The 18,402-nt window shown below is 47.4% G+C and overlaps 1 protein-coding gene across 1 annotated transcript in view; it reads right to left on the bottom strand.

Moving 5' to 3' along the window:
• Positions 1 to 788: 788 nt before the first annotated feature.
• The window catches only part of ADRB2 (adrenoceptor beta 2), a 36,221-nt gene continuing 18,607 nt past the window's right edge, over positions 789 to 18,402 (bottom strand). The window contains exon 2 of the mRNA XM_074916165.1: positions 789 to 4,345. Within this exon, the coding sequence (XP_074772266.1) occupies positions 4,311 to 4,345 (35 nt within the window). The 3' untranslated portion in view covers positions 789 to 4,310. The remainder of the gene's footprint in view (positions 4,346 to 18,402) is intronic.

An 18,402-nucleotide genomic window follows, 5' to 3' on the forward strand; every position in this document is an offset into this window, starting at 1 on the left:
TGACAGACGTGGCACAACCACTGCTTTCAACATGTTTATGTATTAGGGCACGCCAGGCCCTCCAATGTTTTAATTTGGGATGATTAATTGTCTAATCATGAATTCTGTTGGAAATGTGTCATTTTGATTCTTATGTTGTTTGGGGATCAAATTCCTCCCCTGACAATTGCTTCTGAAAAGCTGCAATGTTGTCACTGCCACCCTGCCCCACGTCACCAGGGAGAACAGCTGGGGACTGAGGAGGAATTAACGAGCCTTCTGCTCTATCACTGATCTGAAGTTTGGGAAAAGAACCAGCCCTCGGGCCCCTATGCTACCACATAGAAGACTCCAGATTCCTCTGTTGTCAACCTGTGAAACACTTGGGAGACTCAGCACCCTCTTTCATGTGTCTTTCTCTCCTTGGTTTCTTTGACCTGTCCTGCTCCTGCTCTGCTCCACAGCACCTGCAGGATTGGTACCTAGACAGACAGCCTTGCTTTTGCTCAGCTCCTCTCTAGCCTTGTCCCACAGCCCCATTCCCAGAGTGTCTGGAGATATTGCAACATCAGCAGGTTTCATGGAGAGGCCCTGCAACCTGCTCTGGTGCACTTTGTGTTTTGATTTCCCCATGCCATTCTGCCTGCATTCAGCCTCTCTCACAAGCAGACCCAACACCTCCCCACGAGCTGCCCTGGTATCCGCAGGCGCACAGCAACCTTCTGTTCCCACCATCCGGGTGCAGTCCCTTCCTCTGGTGCCGCTCGATGAATAGCATAAAAGAGAAAGAGTGGGAAGAGGAGGACTTTTCATTCTTTATTTGTAGGAACAATTTGTTCGGTGAGAAGAACAGAGCTCTTACAATCACAATGGTGCTCCCACCGAGCGCTGAACACAAAGACTCCCCAAGCAAGTGCTCCACGTGCACCGAGCCTGCCGAGCCTCCGTGCTGCTCCCTCCATGAGGAGCTGCAGATCCAGCTCTTGGATATGATTTCCAAGCAGGACAGAACCCTGCACTCTGTCGCAGCATGGACCTCTGCCTCCCACCGATCCCCAGTATGGCTGCACAGGCACTCCTGGAGCTTCACCCACCTCCACTGCTCAGCTTGGCCTTTGCTGAGATGGAGGTTTCACTGTGTACTGTCCCTAGCAGACGTTCGCTCCCTGCAGGACACGAGGCTGGTCCTCGCCGATGCTGGTCTGGTTTCAGACACATCTCTGCGCCTGCCCCTTTCCTGCATCCCACGTGCTTTGCAATGAGGGAGAGAGCAGCTCCGCAGCCGCTGAGGAGACTGGGCATTGCCAGAAATCCTGGCTGCTCCGCTGGTGAGTACGGATCCCTGACAAACTCTGCATGGCTAAATTAACAAACAGGCTCATTCTGCCAAACTATGGGAAGGACAGGGAGCTAGAGGGGTTCTTGGAGGAGGAAAGAGGAGCGCAGGCCAAGTGGGAGAGCCTGATCGGGACATGATGAGCAGCAGGTATTTGAAGAGCTTCAATAGGAATAATGGAATGAAGTTTTCAGGAGGAAACGCAGGTGGAATACTAATAGCAGCTCCTGACTTGGACTACAGAGCAATCTCCCAAAGGACAGCACAATAACCCTGGTGCCAGGGCATTTAAAAATAGACCCACCACACCACCAGTAAATGTAATAACATGGAACAAGCCTGAAGGGTCATAGGCAGATGGATTTTTAACACATCTCTTCTATCTCCAACTCTTACAACTCTGCAAGGAAGCAATCAGCAATAAGCAGGTCACTGCTTTTAGGCTATGCTGGCAACTTATCAGAGCAAGTGGATCCATTTCACCTACTGCAACCTGCTCTTGCTTTGTGAGAAAAGGAACTACAATGATCCCATGCATGTCTCTAACCTGAAAACTAATCCCAAAGGCAGTGCTTCCAGTGCATAATAGTGACTAGAGCCAGCCAGGAATCTTCTGAGGAACAGGTTCTGGTTGGGAAATATTTCCATTCAGCAGCCACACAGGTTTGAACAAAGCCTTGGTGGGGCATCTCAGAGGGAAGGGTATGGGAGAAGCCAGGCTCCTCTGGAGCCGCCAGGAGCCCTGCCAAGGGATGCCCAGGCACCCTGGCTCCCTCCCAAGTGTGGGAGCTGTGGAAGAGCAGCAGGACACAGGAAAGCTGCCCTCTCCCAGAGAAATGGTTCCCCTCTGCACTGGGACACACAGGCTTTCCATAAAATGGGATACTTGACCATGAGCGGATGCTGCTGGTGTGCCAGTTTTTGAGTAAAATGGGTAGGCACAGCCAAGGCTGAGCATAAACTGTTACAGCACAGCTACAGCATTGTCTAGAGAGGCTCATGTCTGCCAGTCTCAAACTGGCTGTGTTAAATGGGCCTCTACATGGGTATCTTTTGGACTGAGTGAACTGAGCAGAAGAGACTGCCAGGTATTAAACCTCTGCAAACACGCTGGTAGGAACGTGACCTCGCTGGGGATTTGGCCCCCTGCAAGTGTCCAAAGCCAGGATGCACACACAGTAAGTTTGCTTCCTTACAGCTGGGAGTGCTGGAAGGGCAGGATCTGGGCAAGCACCTTGCACAGAGACACATACCCTGCACAAGCACAGCTGCACATCTGACTAGAGCGGCTCTGCAGAGTTTATGCAGCCCACAGCTCCCCTGCTGTTCTTCCCAACAAGGGTTTGCCCTGCCTGTTCTTAATTCTTGAAAGATCAAAATTGCACGCCCAGGGAAAGTATTTCTGGTTTAACTGCAGCCTTTTCCTCCCGCCTCACATGCCCACACAGTGTGCACGGCCAGATCCTGCCCCTCAAGGCACAAACCTGCCCCTTCGCCTGCTCCCCTCGCACAGACACACACCACACTCCCCCTTCTCCCTCCTCTCCCGGCTGCAGATGTTTGTGAGGAGGGTGCTCTGTTAGCAGCTTTGCATCAAGCAGCAAGAAAATAAATAAATAAATAAGATTGCACATGAGGGAAGGATTTTGCAGCTGGAAGCCCAAGAGAGAAGGTCTGAGATGGGGCTCCCGGCACAGTTCAGTACCGGCATGTTTCACCCAGGCCTCTGGGAGCAGCTCGGTGAACAGAGACGTGCAGCTGCCCAGCTGGGCACAACAGTCTGCAGCTGGGACACCACCTGCAATTAAAAGGTGCACGTTTTCCTCTGGTTTTCGATCAGTTTTTCCTACAATTTCCTGTCTGAGCCTCCATCACTCCCTCCATCTCTGTCTCTTTCTCTGCTGAATGAGATTTTTAAAATCCGTCATGCAGGAGCTGGGTGTGCAGCCTGCTGGCATGCTCATTTCCACAGCTACAGGAGAGGAATGGATGCTCTATAATGTTTTGGGGCTCAGGTGTTAAAACTCAGCTCCCAAGTGTGGCTGGTTGTGCTAGCATGTGACTGCTTGCAACTAAAAGAATTGCCAGGCTCAAGCCTTTCTCCCATATGAAGTCCAGGCATTGCAGTTGCAGATTTGTTGGCATAAGGAGCAAACGAAGGCCACGTTACGTCTGCACAGTGCAAAATCAGCCCCACCTAGCAACAGCACTGCACTGGGCAGCACAGCCGTGCACTGGGCAGGATTTGCCCTGTGCTAATAGGATTTGCCCTGTGCTAATACTTCTGCTGTTCGTGAGGGTCTGTGCCCCACATTGCATGCAGTACACATAGGCCTACAGAGAAAAAGAGGTAGACAGAGAAGACACCAGAAGGAGAAACAAGCACAGAATAAATCAAAACAATCTTCCACGTTCCTTCTTGGCCAGTCTTGGTTAAATTCCTGATTCGTCTGCAGCCCCAGCCAGCACATGGACAGGCAGCTGTGGGCACGTCCTGCCAGTCTCCTGACCCGACCGTAAGGCAGTGACCTTGCTGTGCCTCTTCCAAAACAGGCACTGGAGGTGGCCATGTGGTCCTGATATCCCCTTCCCTTTTGAAAGTGCTTTCCAAGGATGCTGTGCCAGGGAAACCCCTCAGCACCTTTTGTGGTGATTTACACGTTCACCCCCTTCAGTTCACAGGGCTCCTGTAGCTTCTTTCCAGAACCAGTTGCACATGCAGTGACTCCTGAAAAGTGCCTCTCTTAGTGCCAGTCCCTCATCTGTGTCCTCCAATGCTTGAAGTGCTGGTAGAGCCTTTCTTGGTCCTCTGGTTATCTTTCATCAGCTTCTCCTTCAGGTGATGCATGATGGGCTATGGGTTGGGATGAAGACATTTGCCAAGGCAATCGCTTCCCACAGCATCCCCAGGCTCAGAGAAGCAATGCCATGCTCCCACTCAATCTCTTCAGAGCCCTCATGAGCTCAGGGTGGTGAGGAAGAGAGGTCAGCCCATTCAGCTCTCAACCATTCCTGGACACCCAGGGATCTCTGTGGGACAGATAAAGAAAGAAAAACAAAGCATCAGTTTAGCACAGTAGAGGTTGGGGTAGAGGAGAGATTCAGATGCTGAAGCCAGGAGAGATATTACACTTCCCCAGGACTTGCTAGTCCTGCCCAGTGTACACTGTGTGCACTGGCTCTACCTTAGCCTTCAGGCCCACCCCCAGCTGCTGTTGAACACTCCCTGGAAGGCACCAGCGGATGAACAAGCAGCAAGAGCAGCCCACTCTCTCCATGCTGGGTGGACAGAGCTGGGCTCCAGCTTTTCCCTGCCCATACATGCCACCTTGTGCTGATGCTGCACCTCCTCGAGGGGGGTGGCTTCAGCTCCCACGGTTTGCAGAGGCTGCTACAATGCTGTTGCACTCCCGAGCTCTGTGAGTGGCATCATCGACCAAGCCCTTTGGCAGGGGCTGCACCTGGGTGCTTTAGTACCCAAGCAATGATTTTCCCATAGTAGCTACCAAAAAGCAAAGTTTCTTTGCATGAAATAATTTGAACAGACAGATACATCTTTAGAGAGTGTACTCAGGTCAGCTGCCTAGGAGATAAGAACACATTTCCTTCTGGTTTTAATATCTGTGAATCTACAAAAGGGAAGAAACGGCTTTTTCTTGATTGTGGAGATGCCCTAATGTCAGACACATTAGATGGAAAAATGGGAAATTAATCCTGAGTTAGAGAAAGGAACAAGTATTGGATATGCCTGTGCTTTTATTTATCTGCAAGTGATATTTTAATAAGTACATGTCAAAGATTACAGTCTGTGCATGTGCGGGGAGAAAGCAGCATTTAAAACCAGAACAGATCTGAAGAAAGGAAAAAAACCATGTCTGTTCTCTGGGAACACAATGCTTCTCAGAAGAATTCTGGGGATCCACAATGAAGTTTTATTTCTTGTGCAAATCAAAGATGAAGTTCCAACATGAGAGAGATAATTTGCCACACTGTCAGTTGCCAGCGTCTCCTTCCCTTCAGAAACACACAGCTCCAGTATCACACCTTATGGCCAAGAAAGGGTCTACTTTGCACAAAAGAAGGAAGAAAAGTCTTTCACCTTTTGTGTTTCCTCCTCCTAAAAAAACCACCTCTGGACTGCAATTACTTCTGCTGGTGCAGCCTGTGCAGTGAAGTGTGGGCTGGGGCTGGCAATCATTAAACACCAAGCTAAGGAGAAACTGATTTGCTAAATCAGCTAGCTTTAGATGACTGGGACAGGTTAATTGGTTTGGGTTTGTACATGCGGCACTGTGGGCTATCAGAACCTAAAGGCAGCAGAACGGTAGCCCAGAAATCTTGCAGATCAGGAGCTCTTTAGAGAATCTCTGGGATTTCCCATGTGGAATAATAGTGGCTTCACAACACCAGCAATTTCCACAGGCCCCACAGTCATGCGGCATGGGGCCGAGGACTGAGAGTTTAACCAGAAAGGAAAGCTATACCCAGATATGAAGACAATGAAATCAGTGACTTTCTGCAATGCGATATCCTAAGCATGCTGGAATTCTTCCAGAACAAAACTGGAATCTCTGAGTGAATCTCTGCCCTTTTTCATCATCTTGAAGCCAAAAGTCTCTTCTTCAACTATCCTATAGATGGTGCTTGTAAGCTTACAAGGGAACCTGAACTATGCTGTGAGCTCCCAGGGCAAAGCCACTGTTGTAGAGAGTTCAGATGGGAAGGAGGAGGGAATTCTCTAAACAACTTGCACATCTGCCTTCAGGAAAGAGAGGCATGAAGCAGAGCAACATTTTGTTTCTGACTCTGCATCCCTCAGCCTGCGATTTAATTGACTCCTTTTCTAATTGGAAAGAGCTTTGCTCTTTGTAGTAGTGCTACTAACATTCTCATCCCTCACAGGCCAGACCCCAAGGTCCTGACTTAGTTCTTCATAGGAACCCAAAAGAACTCAATGTCTATTGATATCTGGATATATTATGACATGATTATAGTAACAGTGACTTTCTGGTATTCCAAATCCAAGCCACACATGAGTTTTCATAAGAGACAGAAGTCTAATGTTCTCTTCCTGCTGCCCCATTGGATGAGCTTCACATTCAAGCTCTGGTTTCTATGGCAATAATCAGAGTTTTGTTTCACGACTGGTAAATCTTCCGCTCCCTGTCAGCGAATGCATCTGCTGAGTTATTCACTGCTGGTGAGAACAAAATGGGTGGGAAAACTGGGGCCATGCTCCCTTAGCCCTCATTTCATGTCCACAGGGCCACCTTCCAGGTGAGTGTGCAGACAAGGAGGCGAGTGTGAGCCTGGGATGCCAAAACCCATGTCTGGAGCTCAGAGCAGCCATCTACCCCCATGGATGTGGGAACTACTTCGTGCACCCAGCTGGGGTTTCTTGGGGCTGGGAGCGTGGTGAACAGTTTTATTCCTCCTGACTGTTGATGACAGCTGTGGCTCGATTCTTGGATAAGAAGTAGAAAGGAAAGGATTGCAGTTCTTCTCTGGTTTCTGAGTCTCTTCTGCTGCCTCCCACCTCTGCCAGCATAGTGGAGGCTGAGAGATGGGTAAAGCATGGCCTCAGCTTTTTTAAAAATAAGAAAGGTGAGAGATTAGTTCCCTGGGACACCCATGGCCCCAACCCACTCTGTGACACCTCCAGGCTACCTGGTGGTTCACATGGACCCTGTTTCAACTCACTGGCTTTAAAGCAGTTATGTCACACATGGCTGCATTTCACTGTGTGCAAACCAAGCCACTCCGAGCAAACGTGTGCTATTAAAAAAGAAAGTCACTTATGAACAGTTAGGAGATTGGCCAGAAGCCAACAGAAGAGGTGTGTAAATCAGCTTGTCTCCACTGGCTTTAATGGAGCAAGGCTCATGGGCTCTGAGGTGACCACTGGGATCTCTAATTTCCTGAAGAGCAGCCACCAGAAATCCAGGCTCTCCTTGCCAAAGTCTCTTTAAACAATAAGGTTGTTTGGGAAGCCCTACAGCTTCAAGAGGAAATACCTACTTTTCATCTCCTTCTGCTTAAATTTGCAGTCTGCAGGCTGAAGCCACAGCAGAGCAGAGAGAGGGGCCAGCACCCCTTTTACAGCCAGGCTTTCAATTCTAGCCCTTTAGAGACAAGGTGGGAAAATCTGAAGAAACAAGTGAGTAGGGATTTACACCCTGAATGCTGCCAGCACAGAATGCCTACAACAACTGCTTGTGTCCTCTCAGAGGAGAAAAGTGCAGCCAGCATTCCTACCCCTCCAGACTGGCTCTTTGCACCAATTGCAAGGGCAGCTACTCTGTCTTCAGCTAGGACCATCGGTTCTTCCATGGACACTTGTCTGGTGTCCATCAAGCTATGAGGTTATCACTGCCTTGCTCTCCATCATCATCATCATCATCACAACACAAGCCAAATGGTCAGGTTCACCCCTATATGACTCTCCTGGAATAAAGACAGGCAATGGGACTAATCACTTTACACAGAAGCACTGGTTTATCCTTTCTTTTCATTAATGAACTACTACATGGAGCTCTTTGAGATACAACTGTGGTCATGGTACAACTCATTTCTATCAACTTAATGCCAGTGAAATCCATGGAGTTCTCTCCATCATCACCACTGCATCCCAGAGCAAACCCTGCCCTGCTGTTCAGTAACACAGTGCTAGGACATGCTGAGCCCAACTACTTTTTCTCTTGTTATGGTGTAAATCAGCAGCAACATTCTGAAGTCAAGAGAGTCTAAATTTCCTTTATACTGCCATTATGGCACTGACGTCAGTGGAGCTATTTCAAATTTATGCTAGTGTCATTGAGAAAGGATTAGATCTAATTCATTTACACCACTGTAAAACTGATGTGCAAGGGGAACTGGGTTTGCAGCACACAGCCCCGTCCAGGCACTGATGGAAGACAGGGCTAGCTACCCAAATAACGGCATCATCTGAAGAATCTTTATTTATGGTCTCTGAATGTGTGTGCGCACGTAGGAAAGAGGATTGGAAGATGGCAATTAAAATAAACAGCAGATCACTTATCCTAAACATCTGCCTCGTAAAAGCAGAAAATCAGATGTTGCCCTGGAACGTGTGCTATTTGCTGCTGTGAGTAACACAGAGGGAGCACAGCTCGCCTGACCCCTTCCAACATTTCCTCTGCCCTGAGATCTGAATTCCTCAGGGTTCACAAGTCAAAACATAATATTCAAAACAGAAGTCAGCTGAAGAAACCTTGTAGCCTCTGTTCTTGACCAGTGCCTCTTCACCGGTGGGAAGCTTGGATTTGCTCCCCAGACAAACACAGTGAGTAGGATGGACCACCTGCATCCCACAGAGCAAGGGATGTGTGAAGACAGGCCACATACATTCATCTTGCTAACTACGTAACCCACTGGGTATCACTGATTTACCTCCCCTTATTTTGTTTCAGTACATTCCTAGAAGAAGTGAAAGACTAATGATGAAACAAATTCTGGTCATTAGTCATAACGCACCCCAGGCCAAGGGCATCCATTCTGCAGGGTGAAGATCTGATGAAAAAGTAAAAATGACCTTTTCAACCAGTGGGAATCAGCTATTGCCCACATAGTCACAGTAGGACTTTGAAATTCCCCCTAAGGGACATTTCCCAAGGGGTCAAGAAAAGGATGAAGAGGGAAAAAATTACCTCCCTGGCCCTAGGCTCTAGATTGGTCGTAGATTCTCTTAGTAGTCTGCTAAGTGGTTTTGTAAATCTTAGAAGATTACTTCACTTAATTTGAGACATGTACAGTGTGGATATCTCCATCTGAGCTAGTCATCCAGAGAAACAGGCTCCTCTAGGCGTCCAGTCCTTCAGACTAATGTAGCTATCTGCAAGGCAGCTGAGCAGCTCTTCCCGTAAGCATCAACTGGATTCACAGGGTGAAGTGAGGGCAGAGAAAATGGGTTTCACACTATAGCCTTCCTGCATGCCAGGCAGACTGTCAGCCTTGCACTGCACAGTCTCTGCATTTAAACGGGGGTCTTCCAACCTAGTAAAGATTGGCTCAGATTCTCCATCCTTTCCTGCCTCTTCAGTCTCTCATTGGAAACTCTTTCTATTTTATCATGTTTCAGCAACCTGTCATCTACCATTTGCCAACAATTCTTCCTATAACCTTTAAATAGCATATGTTAAAAGTACAGGGTGTGAAAAGAAACCTAGGGTACAAAACCATGAAATGAACCATCAGTTTCTTCTTCACAGATCAAGATAAAAGAAGAACTAGTTAATGTATGATAAGAAGCTGAGGTGTAAGAGGTGCACAAGGAACCCCAGAGTGTACCAATCCCAGGCTTAGGCTACTTTATGACCATACTTAAGAAAGGAAAAAAATTACATCCCAGCCCTTTTAGTTCGCTGTAATCCAAAACTGTGCTTTAGGGCATCTCTGTACTTGGCTGTATGAGGTGATGTTCTGGGTGACACATGGTGGTGCTGCTTGTTTTGTTGAAGGGCTCTGACACAGCATCTTTCCTCCACAGAGTTCATCCATGACTCCTAGGTACAAGTCACAGCCTTGGGAATGCCTGGCAGTGCCTCTCAACACTTTATAATGCATCCATCAGCTCAGGGGTAGTATTTATTCCCTGTCATTCTCCACTGCAACAGTTTTTACTTCTTTCACACTTCTTTCCCACGAGCTGTCCTATGACAGGGATCCAGCAGCTAATGCAACAAAGCCAAACTTTGACACAACTTCTCAGTTAGTGTCAGTTCTTAGCACAGCTTGCTCCCCACTAGCCAAGCACCGATTTAACTTCACATCTCCACTTGTTGGTTGTGGTATCAAACTTCTCTGAAGACCTAAGTGCTCTTTGTCCTTTATCAGCCGCTGAAGAACACAGATCTCCCATCACTAGGATATCACTCAAATCTGCCAGGGTCTTGGTGAAGATCATTGTCTCTTAAACTGATGCAGATGGCAGTCCTGTCACTAAATCCTAAACCTGGATCTTCATTTACTTTGATGAGAAATAACATCCTCATCAAATTCTAAGTTTGAAGGACTTATTTTTTTCCTGGCAGAGGATCATCAAAGTAACTCTGGAAAGTATCCAGAATGTGAACAGCTGCAAAGCAACAGGCTTTTAAAATCTGTGTTATCTTATTTCTCTCTCGTTTACTTGCCCCAGTCTACTTGCCTCAGCTTTTCTGAGGGGGTTATTTCTTTCTTTTTTTTTTAATTTTTGGGAATTGGGAAGGACATTATTTGCTTTGCCTTCTGTAATCATTGAACAGATTGAAGGTGGTTCCCAACAGAGCAACAATTCTCTGTGAAACTATTAAATCAAACTGTAAAATCCTGCAGTCCCCCAGCAGGAGGTCTTGACTGTTGGAGAGTTGGGAGCCTTGTGTAATGTTTTTCGGGGGTTTTATGTTTTTTGGCAAATAATGATTTTTTCTCCCTGTGTGTGGTGGAGGTAGTCTTTGCTACTTGCAGGGCTGTCAAAGCTACTCACAACAGTGAGGACCCTTCAGTTAAGTGTCACTGGTATTTGAGTGGCAAGGTGCTGGTGACGTGGGCACTACCAGCTCAAGTAGAGAACACCACTGACTTCTTTACAACTGTGTTTTTCCCCATTAATTCAGAAGTTCTACATTTTCCTGCTACACTATGATTTGCTGCTGTGTCAGCTACTTGTAAATAAACAACCAAAAGAATCAGCCTTTGATGGAAGCTGCTAAGCTGAAAGCAGCCAACGCTTTGATGAGAGAGCATGACAGGGTTGTTACTCAGGTTTGATCCCACTTAGGGTCAGGTTGTTCCTCAAGGCTCCGTAGGTATTATTCAGGTCCAGGACTATTTGAAGTGACAGGCTGCCAGCTCCAGGAGACAGAGGTGGACCATCAAGACAACCAAATTTAAGGGCCATTATTACAGATATTAAGCCCAGCTAATGGTCCTCTGTATGAGAAAGGGCCAGGGATCTGACAAATGTGACAGAAGTGACATAACAGCAGGTTATTTAGTGCTTGCCTGTCAATGCCTGGAGGGGCTTCACACTAAAACAAAGTCTTACATTTTGAAAAATAAACATTTGTGTACATTTGGCCTCAAGCAATGAAAATCATTCTCCAGCTCAGTGTCATCACTTGTGGAATTCAGGTCTGAACTCTTGATTTCCTCCAACTGCTTTAAATGCTCCGAGGATTTCTGGGAAACCTTGTAAATGGATTTTGGGTGGTCTACTTAATTGTTTTATGCAAAATAACCTAGGGTCAGCAGAAAATGCAAAAGCATTTTTGTTTTAGAAAGTCCAATAGCGTCATGGGGCAGCTCTCTGGTAACGCATGGAGTGCTCAGCCAGGGTTTTGTTTTCTACCACAAAAAGCTTATATGAGAAGATCCTTCTCAGCTATGTTGAGGGTCTCCATGACTTGGCAGCAGCCACCACAATGCTCCAGTCTAAATTGTTCTTAAAGGTCTGACTTGAAAGAGAAAACACAGGGAATTAGCATTAATGCTGTCGAGGTCAGGTGGCTTAACAGAAGCCATCATGAAGCCATCACAATGTTCCTCAAAGCTGCATGAAGCCATCGCAGCATCCCTCAAGGCTACCTCCATGCTGTATTGGTGCGAGGGTCCAACAGGTAACAAGTAAAACTGCTTCTTTTCCCTGTAAAATGCTTCCTTTTTGCCGAATAAAGTGTGAAGAGTGAGCTTTTCCCATGCCCAGCATATCATTGCTAGTAAAGGGTGACTGAGTCAGATTCGGAGACCCAATCCACAACCAGCAATCCGGCTGGAGTTAAGGGAATGGGAAAGAAGGCCCAGATCTCTGCTTCCAATTCACTGGCAAACATCCAAACCAGCTGTCCCATGGTTGGTCAGAGCACAGAATCACATTTTTAGAGGAATTTGGTGCATTTCCTACATGCACACACCCGTAACTGACAGTCACAGCTACCCAGATTGTTCTAACCTAAATTCTGCCTCCTTGAACTAAGCATTTCCATGATGGTTATCAGCCTTGAATAAGGGACAGGGACACAGATGGCATTCATGCCAGGTGAAACTGGGCATTACCATCAGTCCCTTTGGAAACACAGAGACTTAAGATCCCCATTTGTGCTTTGCTGTGAGATTTTGTGACACTGCTGTGGTTCCCTTGAGACTCTTCCTGGAGGGAAGAGGCAACAAGAAAGTGCGAGACACAGAGGACGTCCTCCCTTCATCTGTCACGTGCAGCTCTGCGGCTGTCTCTCTCGCAGACGCCGTTCCCATGCAAGGCTCCAGTGCGGATGATCTCTGATCCCAAGGGCACAAGTGGAATGGCCTCGGATGTGGGAAATGGTTTACAACCAAGTCCCTTATCCTCAGGCAGCCTACGAACCCCACTCTAGCCCCAGGGGCTAGGCAGGGTGCAGGGAGACTGAATGAGACACTTTCACCACACTCAATAATTGCTGCACCCTGCTGAGCCGCCACAGTCCACTCCATAAGACGGAACTGGTGGCTGCTGGGGCTTCCTTTCCTGCTGGGAAGGAGCAGAGCCTGGTGGAGCCTTGCCAGGGAAGGAGATGAGTGGTTTGTGTCCAATGCTCCTGCCACCCAGCCCAGCTCCAGACCGCTCTTCTCCTTCCTCAATTAAAGCCAGAGCATGCTGTGCATTGGCCGCTGACCCCACGTGATGCCAGAAACGGTCTGTAGTGAGGCCACATGGAGGAAATGGCTCTTGTGACCCTCCCTGGGAAGGAAGGAGGCTCCTGCCTGCAGCCACCAGCACCACAGTGTGCAGCTGGTGGCTGGTGTTGGAGCATGGTCCTGCTGGCGGCTGGGAGGAAGGAGAAAGGGAAGGCATTTGCCTGCTTACGTCAGCACAAATGTATTTATATCCCTCATTTTCAAAATGGTGTGTTTCATCTGCTAATCTCAAAGCAGTTAGGAAAGAAGCATTACCTCTCCTACCCAGCAGATAAGTGGTCATGATCTGACCAAGGTCGCTTAGCAAGCCAGAGCCACTAGTGATATAAACCCGGTTTCCAAATCTACAGTCTTCAGACAACTCTCTGCGCTCAGATATCCCCTGATGAATGTATGAGCTAACATTAATGTTAGTTTATGACTAACATGATTAATGAGGTAATGTTGTTACTAGTTTAGACTCCCAGAGACATAGCGGATGCCATTTCACCCACAAATATGATTCTTTATTGAAATAAATCCCTTCCTTTCCCTTAGAACTTATTCTTCAAAACTGTGTATTATCCACCTGCTTGTCTTCTTGGGATTGGGACATGGCAAAGAGGACAAGGAACAGGGCAGCAGCTGCCTGTGAGAAGGAATTATGGAAGAAATCCAGTTCTTGCGATTTCAAATCACTCCATCATGTTACACAAACTCGTATTCGGGAAGAGGATACAGGCCATGGGACAGCTCTAAAGCAGCTGGTCCTAAATATGACTTCAGTGATGTATTTTTAAGCATCATCACTTGGAAGGAAGTAGTCACCAGTTTCTGTCTGCTACTGTCCTCCTGCTGGAGTGGGACCACACCCAGAGATGTGGAAATATTTCAGGGTCTGCCCAGGACAGATTCGGTTTGTTCAGGGGCTCAGGCTGGCTTTTAGTCAGACTGCAGCAGGTGCACAGAGCAAAAGGGAAGCTTCTCTGATGAATGGGAATCAAAGTAGAAAGAGAAACTGGTGAAATGTTAGTGCTGCAGCAGGGCAGGAAGCGCTCTGTCTTCTCAGGAGTGGTTACAGGGCTCATAAAGGTCACGGTTTCTTTTTGAGAGCCTTCAATTTTGACAACATTTGACCTGGCAAGGTATTGCTGCTGCCACTGGGAAGTAAGAGATATGCTGGTGCCCCTTGGGATAGTTGATGGCAGCTCAAAAACTTGATGCTGACAAGAACGTTAATGGCTTGGAAGGGAGCAGGCAAAGAGAACAGGAGAAAGTAAACAAAAGAGGGAGAAGAAAAGCCACAAGTTTTTGAAGTTTTCTTAAGGCAGGCTTTGAGGGCCTGTACAGTTTGCTGTACATTTGGGGAAAGGCAGTTACATAAATGTAAGTGATTCAGCACAAAGAAACCATCTGGAGACAGCAAGTCCTTCCACTCTGGTGGCAGTGGTGACTGACAGAGTACGTAAATAACACAAAAGCAGTGTAAACAGCATGGCCATCCCTGTCACAGCCCTTTCTCCATAGCCACACTGCACAGTGACTGCCTCGCAGGATGCAGCAGGACACACAAGGCTCTAGGGAAGGTGGAGGTGGCGTTAAACCTCCCTCAGCTGGCATCCTCCCTGCACGCGTCCCTAATCCGCATGGGGCACAGCATAAAGCAGCTCTCCCCCATGCTGGGGGCTCTCAGCCTGATTTCTCCACAACAGCAGTTTCTCACCTCTCTTTCCTAAGAGTTAAGAAAGGCTGGAGACTCCTGAGCAACAATGCAAGCGTCCTGCTCTTGACCAGCCAGGGAGCAAGTAGACATCAGAACAGGATGCTGAGTGTGGCAGAGCCGTGCAGAACTGCAGAGCACAGCACTGAAACCAGACCTGAGGCAGGTGGGTCCCCACATGACACTGTGTCCCACCTAAAACAAGCAGAAAGTCTGATTTCAAAGACTAGGCAGCATGTTATGCCCTTTAGACATTCTCACCATAGACTATTTCTGAACTGTCCACATACACGGCTTCAGCGTACAGCATCTATTGGCACTCCTTCCTGTCCCCTCCTCACAGTATTTAACCTAATAAAGAACAAACCTATTTTTCACCTCACACAAGAATAACCTAAGAGCAAACACATTCATTTCACCTTGTGTATGCTGGAGTCACACAAACAACTTGAAGGAGAGTCTTAAGTGGCAATTATTTGCAATCCTGGTTATGTCATTGGTGTTTGGAGGACACTGCTCTTTGGAAGTCCTACAGCTCTATCACCCCATTAAATTGGTGACAACTGTATTAGAAATACATAACTGAGTGGGCAAGGAGAGAGATGGAGCCTTGGCCATCCTTTATTTCTATCTTGTGCAACAAATCTCCAGTAACTTTTTCAAAAGCAGCTCTGGAGCTTAAAAATTGCCTTGGGTAATCATTCACTCATAGATTAGTAGATGTTACTTGATGAGAGTAAGTCCGATTCATTTTCCCTTATCCTGCTCACCTACATCAAAGGATGGAACACAAAGGTTTGTGCTAGGGTTAATAAATACTCCCAGGATTTACACGGCTAAACCTGTGCAGAAAATGCTCAGCCTCACCATGGCCCAGTTCACACTACGCTTTGGTTTCCTTCATCAAAGCAAAGCGACAGCTGCCCAAGCAGTGGCTGGCTCACTGAGGTGCTGCACATGCTGATGGTATCACAGGCAGACACAACACAACCCTGCATCAGGCAGCAACCCAGTTCTGCAGTGCAAACAGCATGAAGGCAACAGCCAGGAATCCATGGGTGGAGCAGACATCGCACCTGGGTAAATACAACCACAGCAAAAAGGCCTGTTTTCCCAGAGCCCAGCTTCAAGCTGGTGATTGCACCACAGCAACCCTCAGGGACTTTTCTACTTTGCTCTCTGGCAAGTACCTTCTTCAGTGAGTGAGCAAATGGTTGGCATCTGCCATGGAGATATAAAAAGACTTCCCTGTGAGGTGGAGCTCAGCTTGTTGATGATCTCATGGTTTCAGTCAGGGTGACCTGCTGCACTTGATGGGATGCACCCCTTCCTCCAGTGCCCCTGCCTCTGCCCTCCTTCATCAGCAGCTACATCTGTCTTTGGATGTTTTCAGCCAGGGAGGCTGGGATCACCTAATCCAGGCTTTCTAATGCAAATCTCAGTGGTGCATAACATAACAGCAAGACCTGTCCTTCAGGCCCCCAGAAAGGGGGCTGGAAGTGAGACAACCCTTGCAGAAGTTAACTAAAGGAGAGGAAAAGCACTGCAAAACCTCTCCAGGAACATGCAGAAATGGCAGGGGCAGAAAGTTAAAGGGACACCAGGTTCGCATTTCAGCAATTTATTTACTGTAATTTCCCTGCTCTTCAGGAAGGGCCAAATCTTATCTGACAACATCATGACCCTGCAGTAATCGCAGGCTGTGCTGTGAAGCCTAGCTGCAATCTGAAACCCCATTTAAAAATGGACAGTCCATCCGCAGGAATGACAGCCCTGGTATTTACGAGGGGTTCGAGCAGCTCGTCTATAGCCCTGTGATGGTCTGATATGGAAGGGCTTTCAAGTTTATTGTATTTTAAATCAGTTGCATAGTTATGACAGCATTGAAATCCGAAGGCCTCCAGCTTCTTATGGGAGTGTGACTAGCAGCTGTGTAACGTTGTCCAATTCCTCCACGTTCGACCCTGAGATACAAGGGCTCACTGCCGTGGCGAGAGGACAGAGCAGTGTTCAGGATCACTGGAGTTTCCAACGATGTGATAAAATGGCCAGTAAAGAACCCGTGATGTGCAATTAAAGAGTGGTTTCTGTGGCACGGAAATCCATCCTGATGCAGTCTGTGTGGAAATCGTAACAGCTTTTCATAAATTACTGGAAGTCAAATGTTAACAACTTCCATGTAAGGAAGATAAAAGGTGGAGCGGGTGAGATGTACCCATATATTCAGCTCTATTATTCTCGCCTCAAAAACCAGTCCAGCCAGTCCTTTAATCACTCAGCAGCTCATCTCCAAATTGTCTCTATTATTACCAATACAGTGCTTGTTATTTTCATTGCCATCCTTTGCAGGAGCTGTGGATGGAGAGGAGGATGCCTGCGGTGAGAAGCACAGCACAGACACAGGACAAGCAGTGCAGGCAGGGCCCTGGCATGGCTCTGCTGCTCTCCTTGAACACAGAGCTCAGGAGGAAGGGTCAAAACAGAATAACTGTGAGCAAAGGGGTAAAACAGAGGGGATACAGGCTTAGGAAATGGTGTGCCTCTGGGGTGTCCCAGATTCTCCTGCCCAGTGAACTGGTGGGCACCCCATCATCCTCTGCAGGCAAACACAGCATGGAAAACTTTAGGGTGACTTTTGAGCACAATATAACCATCCCTATGTTTACACTATAGCAGAGGAATCCTCCAGAAATGCACAAGATGATCTAACAGGTCTAGTTTCTATTAGTAATTTACTTGTAACAAACAGCAATTGAAACTCCTGGCTAAAATCACTGGGGATTTCCTCAGGCAAAGTCCTAGCCTGGACCTGGCTTTGGTGATGCTATAATTAGCATGTGTACAGAAAAGCACCCATTAGCATCCTCTGATTTCTCTGGCCCTTTGCATTGATGTTCATGATGCAATTGCCTCCTTAGCCTGGCTTCCTCTATCACCGACAGAGGAATGTGGCATCCCTGCATGAATCATGCAAGAAGCAGAGGGGATGGAACAAAGTTATCCGAAAGCACAACCTTTTTTGTCATCAGCTGAAGGAAGGAAATTTAACATGTACTTAGGGTAATGAAAACAAGAAGTTTTTGCAGGGACTGGAGTAACTTTTAGATTAGGCAGGATGACTCAAGACCGACTGATAAATATAACACAAAATGGCTTTCTACTGCTATTAGGCAAGGGTTGCCCTCTTGGTGCAAAGGGTTTTATCCTTTGGTGATCTAGCCCCAGTCTCTCACCCTCTTGGTGGCATAGACCTAGTAGCAGCTATCTTACAGACAACCTCATCGTACCCTAGATGAGCTCTAGCAAAGTAACAAAAGGATTTAATTGTTAAGTGAAACTGGATCAGGCTGAGGTTCAGATTCCTGCTGCGATAGCCAAGAAATTACAATATCTGACAATTGTGAAGCATCTTGTCTCCAAACTCCTGGACACCACTTGCAGAGACACTGCCCTTCCAGGCACCGCACGCCTGGCAGGCTCCATTTTGCAGGCAAGTGTGCCGAGGCATGGAGATGTGAAATGAGTCATGGCAGCGGAGCACAGACCTCAGCTCTCTCAGTTTCTAATCTGGGTCCTGCATCGTAGATGTTTGTTACTTCGGAACAGAGCAATACTTTAATGCCGTATTTCTTCCTGTGGCTAAACAAGTACCTCACATAAAAGCTTTTGTGCTTCAGAGAGGATTGAGATCTTGAGGAATTATGTACAAAGCCTGAAC

This window comes from Athene noctua, chromosome 12, assembly GCF_965140245.1.
Source record: "Athene noctua chromosome 12, bAthNoc1.hap1.1, whole genome shotgun sequence".
In the NCBI taxonomy this organism is placed as follows: Eukaryota; Metazoa; Chordata; class Aves; order Strigiformes; family Strigidae; genus Athene; species Athene noctua.